General features: G+C 39.4%; 1 protein-coding gene across 6 annotated transcripts in view; it reads left to right on the top strand.

Annotated features, from left to right (window-relative positions):
• The window catches only part of SRRM4 (serine/arginine repetitive matrix 4), a 201,441-nt gene extending 191,730 nt beyond the window's left edge, over nucleotides 1-9,711 (top strand). For 5 of the 6 annotated variants that reach the window (XM_077292129.1, XM_077292124.1, XM_077292106.1 and 2 more), the window contains one exon: nucleotides 2,492-2,755. In XM_077292129.1, coding sequence (XP_077148244.1) covers nucleotides 2,492-2,747 — 256 coding nt within the window. In that variant the 3' untranslated portion in view covers nucleotides 2,748-2,755. Of the gene's footprint in view, nucleotides 1-2,491 lie in introns of all 6 variants that reach the window. The other variant, XM_077292100.1, reaches the window with a different exon arrangement.
• The last annotated feature ends 5,980 nt before the right edge of the window (nucleotides 9,712-15,691 follow it).

The raw sequence follows: 15,691 nt of genomic DNA, 5'->3' as shown, positions 1-15,691 counted from the left end.
AGGAAAGACTTGAAGGAATGGGATGAAACTGAATGGGAGGAGACATAGATTAGATATTAGAAAAAACTTTTTGACAGTGATGCTGATCAATGATTCTATAATTCTCACATGTCCAAGTTCACCACAATTGATGCCAGATCACCTGAATTGTACTGCCTTTTGCAAAAGAATCACAATGGCCCATGCTCAATTAGAAATCTACTCCGTGTCCATCATGTCATCTATACTGTTGTAATGTTCCTGCCTGGGCTGCTGCTGCTGACCCAACACTGACACACATCTCCTTGCCTGCACTGTCTTAATTCTGTACTGTTCTGCTTCTGCTGTTGCCATTGCCACTGCACAGACACACATCTCCTTGCTGCAAACTGTGTTTTATAGCTCTAGACTGTACTGCTGCTGCCAGAACTGCCATTACTGCTTCTAGGCTGCTAGACATCTGCTTGCCTGCCCTTTCTTGATTCTCTATTGTGTTGCTTCTGACGCTCCCACTGCACAGGCACTCCAATCACACAACTCATGCATATTATTGTGATTGACTGCACTGCTGATGCAAAATGTACACTCTTGAGGATACGCAAGGAAAAACTCTTGACACTCCCCAAACACCAATAGTTTTTGCACTACCCTGTGTAAAAAAAGACATGGCTCTTTCTGTTTGCACCGCATATGTATAAACTCCAGCAAGGCACGCATTTGCCACTCTCCCAAAAAAAAATTGGATTATTTTTGGACTATTTCTCCAATTTGAATAGCTTACCAAGTCTGATACTGCAGTGTGTTGTTAAATTGCCTGTTATTTAAAACCAGTTACCATCCGTTCTCACCTAGTCAGATATGTTGAGGTGACTTGGACATTACTGAGGCTGTCTTTGCATTACAGAGCTCAAAAGAGTTTTAGTGCAGTCTTTGCACTTAATTTCAGGGCAATTAGCATCTTTGCAGTGTTGCAATTTGACAAGAACGGAATTTTGGGGCAGAATTTGGCAAATTCAAATTAATACTAGTAGGGGATAGACATTAATCTAGATGTAGAGTTTGTTGCAAGTTTTAGACAATATTCTTCAATTAACGGTAATGGGGAAAGTTGAAATACGAAAATAGTAGGGAATGACACTGGGAAAACAATTGCCATCTTTTTTTTTTCTAGATAGCTTAACTTGAAATAACAGGCAATGACAATTTTCAGGATATTTGCAGATTTTATTTCTGCTGCTAGTAAGCCAGTTTAGTAACATCACCATAGATCTTATACACATGGCTCTCCTTAAAACATTCGGACAAAAAAATTGTCTTAAAGAGTTATTCCCCCACCATAACCAGCACATAAAAAATGCTCACAATGCATTCTTAATACAGCATCTAACAGAGCATACCACTTTCTTGTGTAATAAATAATATTGGTGAAAAAGTCTTTTTGAAACTACAGGGCATATGCAGGCAGTGGGAAGAGGAAATGCATTCCAATGTTATTATAACATATAGTGTCACATGTCAGGTTTTCAAAATGGGAATTTCTTAAAGAACCCCAAAACTGGAAGTAAGGGGTTAACATTAGTGATGAGCGAGTGTACTCGTTGCTCGGGTGGTCTCTGAGTATTTGTGACTGCTCGGAGATTTAGTTTTTGTTGACTCAGCTGCATGATTTTCTGCTGCTAGCCAGCCTGAATACATGTGGGGGATGCCTGGTTGCTAGGGAATCCCCACCTGTATTCAAGCTGTCTAGCAGCCGCAAATCATGCAGCTGAGTCAACCAAAAACTAAATCTCCGAGCACATCCTAATACTCGGAGACCATCCGAGCATGCTCGGGAAAACCCAAGCAATGAGCATACTCGCTCATCACTAGTTATCATGCTTATGTATTAGTAGTTGGTATGAGAAAGGATAGTTCTTATGAACAAATCAAGTTTCATGCTACATGAATGCCCTGATGCTAATAAGATTTGTTATGTCTGGTTCAGCACATTTGCATACATGTGCATATAATATTTCTTCCTATAATGTAGTTGTGAGCTTTAAGTAGGCTCGCAACTACTGTATGGGCTAAGGCTAACTCCTGTATATCATATTGTCCTAGATATATTTATTTCTTCATCTAAGTTGACATTTGACACACATGCATTTCTCATAAGTCTACATGTGATTTCATGAAATAGTTCATTTAAAAGTAATTAATGACAATTCCACATGTCTTTTTTGTGTTTTCTCAAATTATTTTCTGGAGATCAGTAGCAGAAGACATAAAAATAAGAAGTTTCTGACAGATGTGTTTGAAATAGCCACCAAATCTCAAAAAAAATGTAGTTCAGTAATATTTGATATGAATTTCCAGTAGAGAGCAGCAGCACTGTATATTCTAAAAATAGGCAGGATTTTTCATAACCTCTCCTGTCCTTACATGGCACTTGTGACCTAAAGCAACTTGGCATCTCAGCTTTGGAAATCCATCACAAGCTGTGCTAACGTGTCTGTCATTCTTCTCCTCACAGTGCTCGAAAGCGTCCAATCCCATATTACCGGCCTAGCCCATCGTCATCCAGCAGTGACAGCAGCACCCCTTCTTGGTACAGTCTAAGAAGCAGGTCCAGAAGTCGCAGTTACTTTAGAGACAGAAGTAGTCGCAGCAGAAGTCACAGCAGTAGAAGTCGCAGCAGGGACTGGAACAGAAGCTCACGGGAACACAGCAGAAGTCGTAGTAGAAGCTGGAGCCGAAGTTCTGACTCTTGTGATAGCATCAGACGCTGATACTCCTGCCTGGGTTTCCATGTTAATCATACGAAGCTCTGCAGCACGGCTAATGAAATATTTATCTTAAACATCCATGTCCACTGGTATTCTTCTGATAATCATAGATGTGGCAAATTCCTTCTACAATACTAAGCAGAACTGTTCTGAGGCTTCATAGGAACACGTGTACCCTGTTACAAGCAGAGTCATCACCTGTCCTATCATTGTAACGTACTTATCACCAGTCTAAAACTTGAGGTCTTTTTGACTCTTACACAATCCATTAATGGCAATCATCTGGTAAATCAGCGACTCAGAGGCTAAATATAAAGTCAGCTTACAGACACCACCAGGGCCACAAATGCCATGTGTAAGCATAAGATATTCCTTATAATGAAAATTGTTTTCTTTACAGTCACTTGTTTCCTTCTAGTAATGGCAGGATTTAAATATATCTATTTCCAGGCAAGTTGTACGCTTCTGAAAGTTTGAAATGAGGTGTAATTTTTAGACATGGTACTTTATTGAGTGTCCATCTGGGCTGCAATAATCCAGCATGTTCCCACAAACATGGTACAGATTGGCACTGTGCTGTCGCCCTCCCTATTCTCTTTATTCCAACAGTAGCACAGAACAGTAGAACAATAATTCCTGTACCCTAATGAATAATCGAATTGAGGCTTAGTCAGCTTTGCACTTCAAAAGCCATTTGCGATATTGTTATTTAATTACTTATTTATTATTATTGTTTTTATTTATATTAGGACAAGCATATAGAAAATCGAAAATGTGTGATTCCCTTCCTAAAGAGCTTACAATCTGTGCATTTTTCTCCAAGGTTATGGAAAGGTGCATAGAAATACACGGAGTCACATATAAAATTTGTGATATTTATGTTATATTTATATTTCGGGGGCTGCAGGACTGTCTCCCTAAATGAATAATTTGTGGTTTATGAGAAGAGTGTCATTGTTCCTTTCCTTACTGTCTGAGCCAGAAAACTGGAAAGTACAATCCAGTCTACCACCAACCACGTCATTGTACAGAACCTCCCAAAACACAGGAATTATGGTTATTGAATAATTTTACTTACTGTAGGAAATTTTCACTGCGACGAAACTGTCAGATAACTATTTTCTAAGTTGATGGAAGAGTTCAACAAAATAAACCCAATAAGGCAGGACATAGTTAATTGCCCTTTACTTTAACCCCTTCACGACCTTTGACGTACATGTAAGTTAAAAGTCATGTCCCTGCCAGTGATGATTTAATCAGCCATCATTAGCTCCGCGGATGATAATCTGTTAAATCCTGCTATGGAATATAACACGCACCAACGGGGGGGGGGGTGTGCTTTTTTCCACGCTCCCGTCGGCACACCAGTGACGTGATCGCAGGATGCTTGTGGGTTGCCATGGCAGCCTTGCGTCTGCTGAAGACCCCTTTGCCTGTCATTACGATCTTCCTGTGAAAGCCAGCCCACTGCTATGTATAGCACAAGCGATAGGATGATCACAGCTTCAAGACTAACAAATATAGTAAAAAGCGAGAAAAAAGTTTAAAAAAATATCAAAAACATAAAAAAACAAACAAAAGTTTAAATCACCCCTCTTTTGCATCCTTGAAAATCCAAAAATAAATTTATCTGATCGGTAAACAGCGTAAAAGAAAAACCATCAAGAAGCCAGAAATACGTTTTTATTGCCTTTGCAACATTGCTGTTGCAGTCGATGAAAACATCATGTCTGCCCCAAAATGCTATCAGTAAAACGTCTGCTCAGGAGGCAAAAAATAAGCCCTAGATTCCAAAAGATGAAAATGTTATGGATCTCGGAAAATGGTGACACAAGCACAAAATGTTTCACCACTTAAATAAAAAAAGAAAACTATGCATGTTTGGTATATGTGTACTCGTACTAACCTGGAGAATCATATTGCCAGGTCAGTTTTGCCGTATAGTGAACATGGTAAATAAAAAAAACTATTGTGGAATTGCACTTTTCTTACAATTTCAACGCACTTGGAATTTTTTTCCCTCGTTACAGTGCATCACATGATAAAATTAATATTAATTGAAAAGTAAAACTCGTCAAGCGAAAAACAAGCCCTCATATGGCTTTATGGAGGGAAAAATAAAATAAAGTCATTGTTCTTGGTAGAAATGGAGGAAAAAAATAAGGCCCCTTTCGCACATCATTTTTTTGCCATCAGTCGCAATCCGTCAAACTTTGAAAAAAACGGATCCGTCGCAAATTGTGAAAAAAATTGGAGCATGCTCAGTTAAAAAAAAAAAGGAATCCATCGCCGGATTCCATCATTTGACGGATCCGGAGCCATAGGCTTCCATTCTAGCAAAAGACGGAATGCGACGGATCCGTCGCTGTCCGTTTTTTCAACGGACGCAAAAAACTTTACTATGTCTGTTGTCTCCGGCCGCAGGACAAACAATTTTCGATGGATCTGGCGAGCGATGGATGAAACGTGAGACCATCCGTCGCTAATACAAGTCTATGAGAAAAAAACGGATCCAGCGGCATCAGTCGCCTGGATCCGTTTTTTTTTAAATTCGACGAATTGCAACTGGTGGCAAAAAACTGATGTGTGAAAGGGGCCTAAAGAATAAAAAGAAAAAAAACAAAACAGAAAAGTGCAAGGACGGGGAGGGGTTAATGTTTGTTTTAACACGTATTCTAGAAATAAGCAATTTTACAAATTCATTTGGCAGGAAGAAATTCTGTTCAAAAAGGATATTTTACCCCAAAAGAATGGTTCCTCGTCTCAGCCATTTTTCTTCATAATTTATTAATCTACACAGTTAATTTATGCTATAAAAGAAGCTTCAATTCTGGTGGATCCTACCTGAACATGTCAGGATCTGTAAACACAGTATCCGGACCTCCCGTCTGATCTATGTACTCATGACAAATATCGTATCTCATTTAGTCCCATTGGTGAAAAAAAAAACATATATAGCCTAAAAATTTCATTTGGATTTCCAGCATGTAATACCACCCCTGTGGCAGCCAATGAAAAGTCTGGCCAAATGCAAACTCTAAATTCACAGTGGATTTGGTAACACAGATCACATTTTCGCCATTCCAGCTTTATTTAGAAAACTAGTTTTCTTAATAAGACAGCCCCATTAAGCCTAAGTATTGAAGCGCTGGCTTGAAATTACTAAGAGGCAGACTGAAGAAGATTTATCGGTATGTCGCAGCTTTAGGGTGAACGCCCATGCTACAGGTTTTGTTGCAGAAATGTCTGCAACTGAAAATAGTTTCTATTAATCTAAATCAGTGGTCCCCAACCTTTCTGACCTTCAGAGCCACATTCAGCTCTGAAAGAGGGTCGCGAGCCACATCCAGCTCCTGTCCCCCCTTCACAGTAGTGGTAACCAAAGCTCCCCATTACTGGTGTAATGATAACCAAAGCTTTTCCACACAAATCACCACGAAGCAGTATACTAAGATCCAGGGGTTCCCACCACACCCCACCACATTCAACATTCTCCCATCACGCAATCCCAACACAGTCACACAAGCACCTCCTCTGACCTGTAGTATCATCCTGTATCTAGCATACCATACTTAAATTATCTCTAATTCCCCAAGACCAGTATATGTGCATCCAGATCTGCTCTTCTGTACAGGGCTACTCACAAAGTTCACCATTTTGAGATGTTCTCTTCATACCAGTTTACTAAATCTGGAACTAATGGACCAAGCTGGCTGACAGCCGCGAGCCACAATTCATGGGACCGCGAGCCACATGTGGCTCCCAAGCTACAGGTTGGGGACCCCTGATCTACAGGAACTCATTGTATGAACATACCCTTAAACTGGCATCAGAGGGTCTGACATAGATAACTTTCTTCATAGCAACAATTTTTGTAGCTGCTAACAATGCCGATGAAACGTTTAAAAACCATGAGGCATGACAATTATCAATATCTAAAGACAGAATGCATGTGGGGCAGGTCACACCCATTGCACATGTTCTACGTGTTTTCTAAAAAAAAATTGAAATTCATCTTTTTAAATAAAAACAGCCTTGGTTCTGCCATAGTTCTGGTAAATCTACCATTATGTGCTCTTTGAAAATCGCACAGAGCAAAGAACATTCATGCCTTCATGCCCTATCATTCCCCTTGTAGTTAATCTAAACATTCATCATCCTGACAGTGTACATGTTTATCAGCTCTGCCTTCAGTCCAAGCACTAATTAATTAATGTTCTGTGACCTTGTATAAGCCTATTGTTCAGCTTAACTCTAACCAGAGCCATACTGAGCACAGGTCAATTATTGCATATGTCTGCTCTTTCCATCTTTTATCAGCTTTAACTCTGTGCTGGCTGAGTTTACCCAGAAAGTATAAATTATTTACGATCCCTACATGCACAGAAAAAGAAGTTGCAGCTGTAAGAGATGACCATTATTTTTTAATATTACCCCATATTCTTGATAGTGACCTTGAATATCAATCAAATTGACATCATTGTCATCTACATGATTCCTACTGCATAACTCCATTCATCGGATGTCATCACATCATAACACATTATCTTATGTGTTGCAATCACACAGTATTCCTCTGAGCTGCTTTTAAATATATGTTTCTTTATAATTACATGTTTTGCAAAATCAGAGTTAAAAAAGAAATAAATAGAATGGCAATATATGGCTTGTCGCACAAGTATAGTTACCTTGTTGTGAAATTGGGTAACTTTATGAAGGTATACCTTGGAAAGCTTTATTTTTTTACTTTGCGACATCCACTCCCTCAATTCAAAACATGCTTGCCCCTCCATACCATTCTCTCACCCTCCAAAAAAAAAAATCAATGTGAAAAATGTTGATGAATGTTCCAATATACAATGCCGTCTTCACATAATACAAAGTATCTGCTTTCTTTACTTGAATTTTCACTCAAGTGTATACGTTAAAATTGTGCAAATTGTCTATTCCATAGATATTTCAGTCATTTTGTTGATTTCACACTTACAATTGCCATGTAGACTGTTCCTTAAGTTGGCCATACACACCAGATAGCCATGTGCTATGTTTCCCAATTTCCCCATACACATGCAGTCTGAGTATGCATGTACTCTGAATGGAGGGGGAAGAGTAAGGCAATGCCAGGTAATTCAGGTGATCACTAATATCCAGATAGAAGAAATCGGCCAGGTGTAGGGAGGTGCCCATTTGCATTAGATGGTAGGTGAATCCCACTGAAATCAGCAGGACTAACTAACCACAATGCTCTTTGAGGCCTTTATAGTAAACATAGTTTGTTATTTATCATATCTGTTCACCAATAAGGTTAGTTGCAAAATAATAAGATGTCAAATGCAAATCTCTATTGTACCTGCCAAAGTATTATTGTCCAAAAGGAACAAAGCACTGTTGACGTAAAAAGGTTGTCCACTACATTTACCTTGATGACTTATGCATGACATCCATCAATCAGCTGTTATCGGTGGCAGTGGACGCGGATGGAATTTCTCACTTGCCAAGCTGCTCCGTCTATTCGTAGTGGCTGCCAAAGGGTGCTACAGTATTGATTTGAATAGGAGGCGGATGTGCAGTACGAAGTCTGGTTACTACAAGTAGATGTGTGAGTTACTCCGCCAGAGGCCCCTGCCGCTGACACCATTAACAACTGATCGGAGGGGGTGCCGGGTGTCGGACTCCAGCCGATCAGACATTGATGACCTATCAATCTATTCTAAGGATAGGTCATCAATGAAAAAGTAGTGGACAACCTCTTCAATGACCTAGCAGTGACTATACCATAGAGGTTGGGCCCAACAGCAAATTTCTGTTCTCCACATGCAGCTTTATGATGCATTTTCTTAACCCAGTATCAAAAGTGGATCATCAACCAAAGAAAATTACACTATTTGGGAAGGATTCTACTTACCTCTTATTAACACACCGTTCCTTTTGGCTTTAAAGAGAACCTGTCAGTTGATACATGCTGCTCAAACCATGGGCAGCGTGTATCAGCCTTTGGCTGTACACTCACAGCCATGTATGCTTGTCTCTGAAACACAGACGGGAAATGAGCCTCGCTATTGACTAGTCGTACAGGCGGATGTCCGGTGGCTCCTCCTCACCCGCTGACAGTGTCTGGCAAGCCTCTACCTATACGTGCATGCAGGAGGCTAGCGACATTTCAGAGACAAACATACATGGTTGTGATCGTATGACGAGTGCCTGATGGTTTCAGCAGCATGTGTCAGATAAAAGGTTCCCTTTTAAGAAAATCTGAATCATAGCACTACATCAAAATGGTCCATGGAAAGCACTGTAATAGATTGTGGGAATCTTCAATCCTAAAATTGCGCTGATTTTGTATCTTTTAGCCACAATGACTCTGTATTGTCTTCTCACAGTTTTTCTGCATAATCACTTTAAATTTACAGCTGTTTCACTACAAATGTGATTGATTGTGCAGGGAAAGAGTGAAAAGACGGCAGTGGTACAGGACTGCTATGGCTACAAACTGTAAAAACTGTGCAGTGTGTGAATGCACCCCAAACTCATTTTTGATCTAACTACAAAGTTTCTAGTCATGAATTAAATGATCAAGAGCTAAATCAAACAGTTTCCTACAACTCTGGCTGCATTCACACACTGCAGTTATCACGATTGACTGCACACTTTAATGTGATTGTTTAATAGTTGTAAATAACTTCAGTGAGTGAAAAAATGATTCTATGTATGAGATTGCCTGAATTATCATACAAAACAATAATCCTGGATGTTTGTGGGGTTAAGGGTGGCAGATCATATGTCTCAAGTGCTGGGTGTTAGGAAGCCACTCTCCTTTGGCCAAAGTATTTAAAGAGAACCTGTCAGGATTGTAGACCTCATACTAATGGCATGTATATAAATGCAGTTTAATGCTGATTAAATCCTTACACGCCTTATAGAAATTCTTTTGCCATTTTAAAGAAATCCATGGTTGAAATTGTATGCTAATGATTCACTAGTGCAGCGGGGCAGGACAATGCACTTGCAGCTCCCCTGCCTCTCTCTATATTCAATGCCTGACAAGTGGCTCGTTTCAGTAATGTGTCTCCCCTACCCGATAGCTGTCAGTCATAGACAGGAGACAGTTGCTGCGCAGTGAATAGGGAGAGAGGCAGTAGAGGTGGAAGTGCACTGTCCCGCCTCGCTGCACTTGCGGGTCATTAGCATACAACTTCAACAAACGAAAAGAGTAAAATTGATTTCTATAAGTAGCGTAATGATTTAATGAGTATTAAAGTTCCTTTTCGTACATGCCATTAGTTTGGAGTATAAACTCATGGTGAAAGGTTCCCCTTAATGCTAGGGCAATGATTTATTCTGAATTTATTCTGAATATTTGTTTTATTTATTTATTAATTAATTTATTTATTTATGCATTTAATGTGATAAATAATATTTTCCATACCCATATTATTCCTCAAAGTTGTGTTGCTCACTGAGGCTCAGAATAAGAAACAATTAGTAGTGGAGATTCAGATCCGCGCATATGATGGAATATTTGTTTCTGTTCCACATTGTATTATGGGGAAGAACTTTTCACACTTCCTGGGAGAATATAAGAGAATCAATAGAATAATATGTTGTATTAAAAATTCCATCCAGTTCTGTTCAGAAATATAATGGATCTACTAGAAATGTAATGTAAAATCTGTCTGGGATGTACTAGACTCTTACAAGGAAATGATGTAGGGCAGCCTTCTCTACTAAACCATTATTTTCATTGACAATGTGTTACATTTGTATCTTTTATATGATATGCCTCCATGTTCCTGATGTTTTATTTATGCTGCTTTAAGATATTTATTGGATTTTTGTGGTATGTTTTTGTTCTTTGTATTTATTCATAATGATCTGGGTGAGAACCAACCTCTCCCTGATTGCTTCACACTGGAAATACACTGGTATTATTTATTTGCTAACCCATTGGCTGCTTTAGGTTTATGTGTTACCTTAAACAATGTACAGAATTAGTTTTGATGGTGGCTTAAGGGTCTCATGGATTTTCTTGTTTTATGCTACATTTTATGTTTACAGTTTGAATCCTGAATCTCAATAGTCCATTGTTCTAGATCCTTGACATGGCTCAAAGTAGGATATCTGTTATTTGACAAGAATGGCATCATAATAGTGGATTTTACAAATGACTGGGGGTCATGTCACACAATGGACGAGTTAAAAGTTTCCAAATTTCCTATTTGTTTTTGCCAATTTTCATCCATTTTACTATGCTTACAAATGAAAAAGATGGATGAACAGTTAGGGACTTTGCTGTTATAAGGATTGGCCACTTTCTCTTTTTAGTGCAGCTTTCCTCAAAACTGACCAGAACTTCTGTCCATAAATGGCTGCTTGTGGACGTGTGGGTGTGACATCATATGCATCTTCCCCTAAATAACAACATTTGCAAGAAGTGCATTCAAATATGTGGTTTTATTGTATTTTCTTAGGAGTGCAAAATGTACAAGTGCAAAGAGCCTCATAGGCACTAATGTATGTGATTCTTCTAATGCTTGGTAATCATGTACAATGTTATTAATGTGTAGTGTATTGTGAAAGTATAGGGTTAGGGTTAAGACATAACATATAGTATAGGGCTTAGAAGTTAGATTCATGCAGTGGTGGGCATATTAGTTATAGGAAGTGGTGCACTGGTTTAGATAGCGTTATTATGTTTGGGACCAGCCTAACATGGGGGGGTAAGGTCATATAAAAAGGGGAGCCCTTCCTGGTTAGATTATTTGGACATATAGATAGAGAAAGTGTTAGTAAAAGTTCAGTTCCAGAGGGCTGGAGGGCACAAGAAGCGCACATTGCTCTGGCAGTCTGATAATGTCAGCTGATATTCCTGTAAAATATTGGGCCCTACTGCCCAAATTAGGCACTAGGAAGTGTGCCTTATTCCCTTCCAATAAGAAATGCGTGAGGGAGATGGTACAGGTCTTGTGAATACTACAGAGCCGGACAGAGTATCCCGAGTGCTGTAGGAGTCAGTAAGTGAAGGAAAAGCTCAGGCTGAACAAACGAAGAACATGGAAACGTACTGTGCTTTGTCATCAATTGAACTTGGACTGTTAAGTAAAGTTAAACTGGTTGATAAAAAGCGAGTGTCCCCTGATTTTTGTGCGGCTTATCCTGGACCAGAGGACATGGATGCAGCCGAGGTCTCTGGGCTGTGAGTGAGTACCCTGAATTGTACACAGCGTCACACTAAGGGACTGGAACACTGTTTCTTTGTGGGGTGCCAGGGTATGGGAACGCTGCCGCTTGACCTTGACTACCTGTGCACCTTACACAACAGTCACCTCCAATGGAAAAGCAGCTTTCCCATGTGAGGTGTTGTACTATTGGTTGAGTCTTATGGACAGGTCTGGTCATATACTCCTTCACCAGCAGCCATATATATACAGAAGTTTTGGTGAGTTTTTGAGGAAAGCTGCACTAAAAAGAGAAAGTGGCTGATCTCTTTATGTTCAAACCTGTTTTGTAACAAATCTTTTTTTGTTAAGACTTTGAGAGCCTTGCAGTAGGTAATAATTAGATAGTATATATTTATTTCTGTATTTATTTTAGTTGTTTATTTTTATGCTTTTCTTGTATTAAAATAATATTCAAGCAAGTGTCACATTTATGTGTTAAACATACTTTAATATAATTGGAAATATATGTAATTAGAAAAAAACAATGCCATTCTTGTTTTAGGGTCTCACCCTTATAGCAGCTCAGCTACTCAAAATAACACAGCCCCCCCCCCAGACAAGAGAAAGGGTTTTTTCTACTTTCATATGACCCTTCTTAATAGATATCCATGGCAGAGCTTCATATGAACATTGATAGTTACTTAGGAGCATTACCATGCATTTACTATTAATGATGCATACCATCGCTACAAAGAAAAAGTACAATTGCACTGTAAAGAAAAAGGCTATGAAACCATGACGTATATGAACATCTCTTACTGTCATGCACCATTGCATGTCATATCCCAGTATCCGTGAGTCAAGGCATTGATGATAAATCTCTCCTCGGTAATAAATGGTTTCTGTACCTTACGACGGCCGTTTCGCACCGTCCTGGTGCTTCTACGGGTTCGGTGAGCGGACGGAAGTGACGCGTTAAGACAGGTGCAGTTGCCTGACACCTCCCCCCAGCGTCACACCGCCCACTCCTGGTGACAGGTAAGCATAAAAAGATAAAAACATTTAAAAACAGTGATACAAAATAACCCTAGCACAATTTTGGTGAATACAAATATACTGTTTGCCCTTTTCCCATATACGTGTGGTGAGACCCTACTAATCTACTTCCGACCGGCAGCTATTTGTCCCTTCTAATAATCCCACCGGGATCCACTACTGACCCTCCTATATTCCCTATACTCATGTACTGTTTCTGACTTCGAGCTAGCACATGGAACTAATCCATCCTGCTACATAATATAGCCCCATTATCCTTATGATTGCGGTGATTGATGTAGTGCTAGCTCGAAGTCAGAAACAGTACATGAGTATAGGGAATATAGGAGGGTCAGTAGTGGATCCCGGTGGGATTATTAGAAGGGACAAATAGCTGCCGGTCGGAAGTAGATTAGTAGGGTCTCACCACACGTATATGGGAAAAGGGCAAACAGTATATTTGTATTCACCAAAATTGTGCTAGGGTTATTTTGTATCACTGTTTTTAAATGTTTTTATCTTTTTATGCTTACCTGTCACCAGGAGTGGGCGGTGTGACGCTGGGGGGAGGTGTCAGGCAACTGCACCTGTCTTAACGCGTCACTTCCGTCCGCTCACCGAACCCGTAGAAGCACCAGGACGGTGCGAAACGGCCGTCGTTCGGCTCTCACAGGTCTTTTATGTACACCCCCGTGCCGTGAAGATGGAATTTAAATAAAGTTACCTGCAAGAGATCGGTGAGTGCAGCCATCATTTCTTTCATATTTGCATCGGATAGTACAGTTATTTCCGGCTATTGCACCCGTGATCAGGAATTGAGCAGCGCTACAGTATACGCATAGGAGCTCCATTTGTGGGAACGGACAGTGCGGGTGCTATTTCTTTGCTTACTTCTGTACCTTACTCGTGTGCTCAGAGATACTGGACATTATGAACATCTCATTGATTTTCTTCACGTGCTGTTTTTCTTTGTTACTATGTATGTTGCCTTTCTGGACCAATATAATTTTGCTATGCATTGTATATAAGGAGAGGTGAAAGGAGAGTATTTAATATTTATTTCATGTATTTATGGAATAGTGTTCAGGTACTTGTATAGGTTTATATTATGCGTATGAACAGATAGATCATGAAATCAACAACGATCACACTTACTTTCCCACCAGCTATAGAACAATTAGAGCTGAGGATTTATTAGGTCAGGCAAAGATGGCGTCTAATGATAAGTTCCAACAAATAATTTTTGGTGAGTTTTCGTTGCTGCTTATTTTTGCTTTGCAAAAAACGCAGCTTATTACAGTTCCAGCAAAGAGGACGGGGTTCATGGAACACTTAAGTGCACTGTGCTTTTTTTATGCAGTATAAGCTGACCTATGGTGTGTTTTCAAAATCTGCAACATGTCACTTTCTTTTGCCGGTATGCTGAGTTTTATGTGCAAATTTTCCCCATAAAATTCATATAAATCCATATGTAAAAATCGCATATACATTTTTAGTGCGCTTGTGATATGGAATGGCACTTAAAATGACATTCCATATAACAAATCATAAAAGCACACGCAAAAAAAAAATCCAAAAGAAAGCAGCTTTATTTAAAACATAACATACCAAAAAGGGACAAACACTGCAGCATAAAAATGCAATAAAAACGTAATGGGCAAAAAAAATTAACTGAATTTAGCTAATTGGGGCAGAAATTCAGCAGAAAATCTGCAACATCAAAAACTCACTGACTATTCAGCATGGAGACATTCTTAGGCCGGGGTAACACTCACGCGAGTCTTTCACATCAATACCCAGCGCTGCCGCCGCCGCTCGGACCGGAGTATGCCGCTGCATGTATTTCTATGCAGCTGAAGGCTCCAGTCCCAAGTGCCGGCGGTAGTGCCGGGAATTGATGCGAGAGACTCACGTGAGTTTCTTGCATCACACTCACGAGTGTGACCCCGGCCTAACACTTTCACTCTGTGTTGCCCAAAATGAAAATGGTCATGGATTATTAAAAGACCAAATCAGCTGAAATGTTCAAAAACAGCTCAGATAAAATCAATGATAAACAAGGATAAATTATACCTAGGCTTTATTCTGAGTGTACTCACCACCACATTTTTCCATAGCTTATTAGAAAGCTAGTTTTAATAATCATCTTAGATGTTGTATAGGATAAAAAATAAAGCATGGATGCTTTCTTCTAAAAATAATGTTGCAAGAGTCCAACTGTTGCATGTAGTATTGCCATGCATTTGAAAGGAAGTGAGCTCCAATACGTAATGCAAGAAATGGGCGGTGTGACAATTTAAGAAAGCAGACATGCCATTCTAGCCCTGTACAACTTTAAAGAGTGTTTCCACTTTTGAATTACGTTGCCTAAAATGTTATGGAATTGAACGAATCCATATTTAACACTACAACTAAAGTTATGTATTTACTGGTTAAGGGTTCTGCTGCCCATTGGGATAATGTAGTTGTATAATAATAATATAGATGGATTGGATCCTATGTGCTGGATATATCCTGTATGCTGTGGGACTTCACAATTCTTCAGTATAATGAACAAATGTTCCTTCAGCTATCGGAGCTTTTATTTTTAATTTTGTGTCATTGTACAAAGCTAAAATCCATGTTGTGTTCTAAGACCTTCTGTAGTATTCCATTTGTTAATATGTCCACAGCACTGGAAATAAAGCATTCATATGATAAAGATTCCTTTTGTCTAATTTATTGCAGACCAATAAAATGGTGAATACAGAAATG

The sequence above is a fragment of the Ranitomeya variabilis genome, chromosome 1 (genome assembly GCF_051348905.1).
Source record: "Ranitomeya variabilis isolate aRanVar5 chromosome 1, aRanVar5.hap1, whole genome shotgun sequence".
NCBI classification, from domain to species: domain Eukaryota; kingdom Metazoa; phylum Chordata; class Amphibia; order Anura; family Dendrobatidae; genus Ranitomeya; species Ranitomeya variabilis.
The sequence above is the reverse complement of the archived record's forward strand: the minus strand, read 5'-3'. Positions and strand labels throughout refer to the sequence as shown.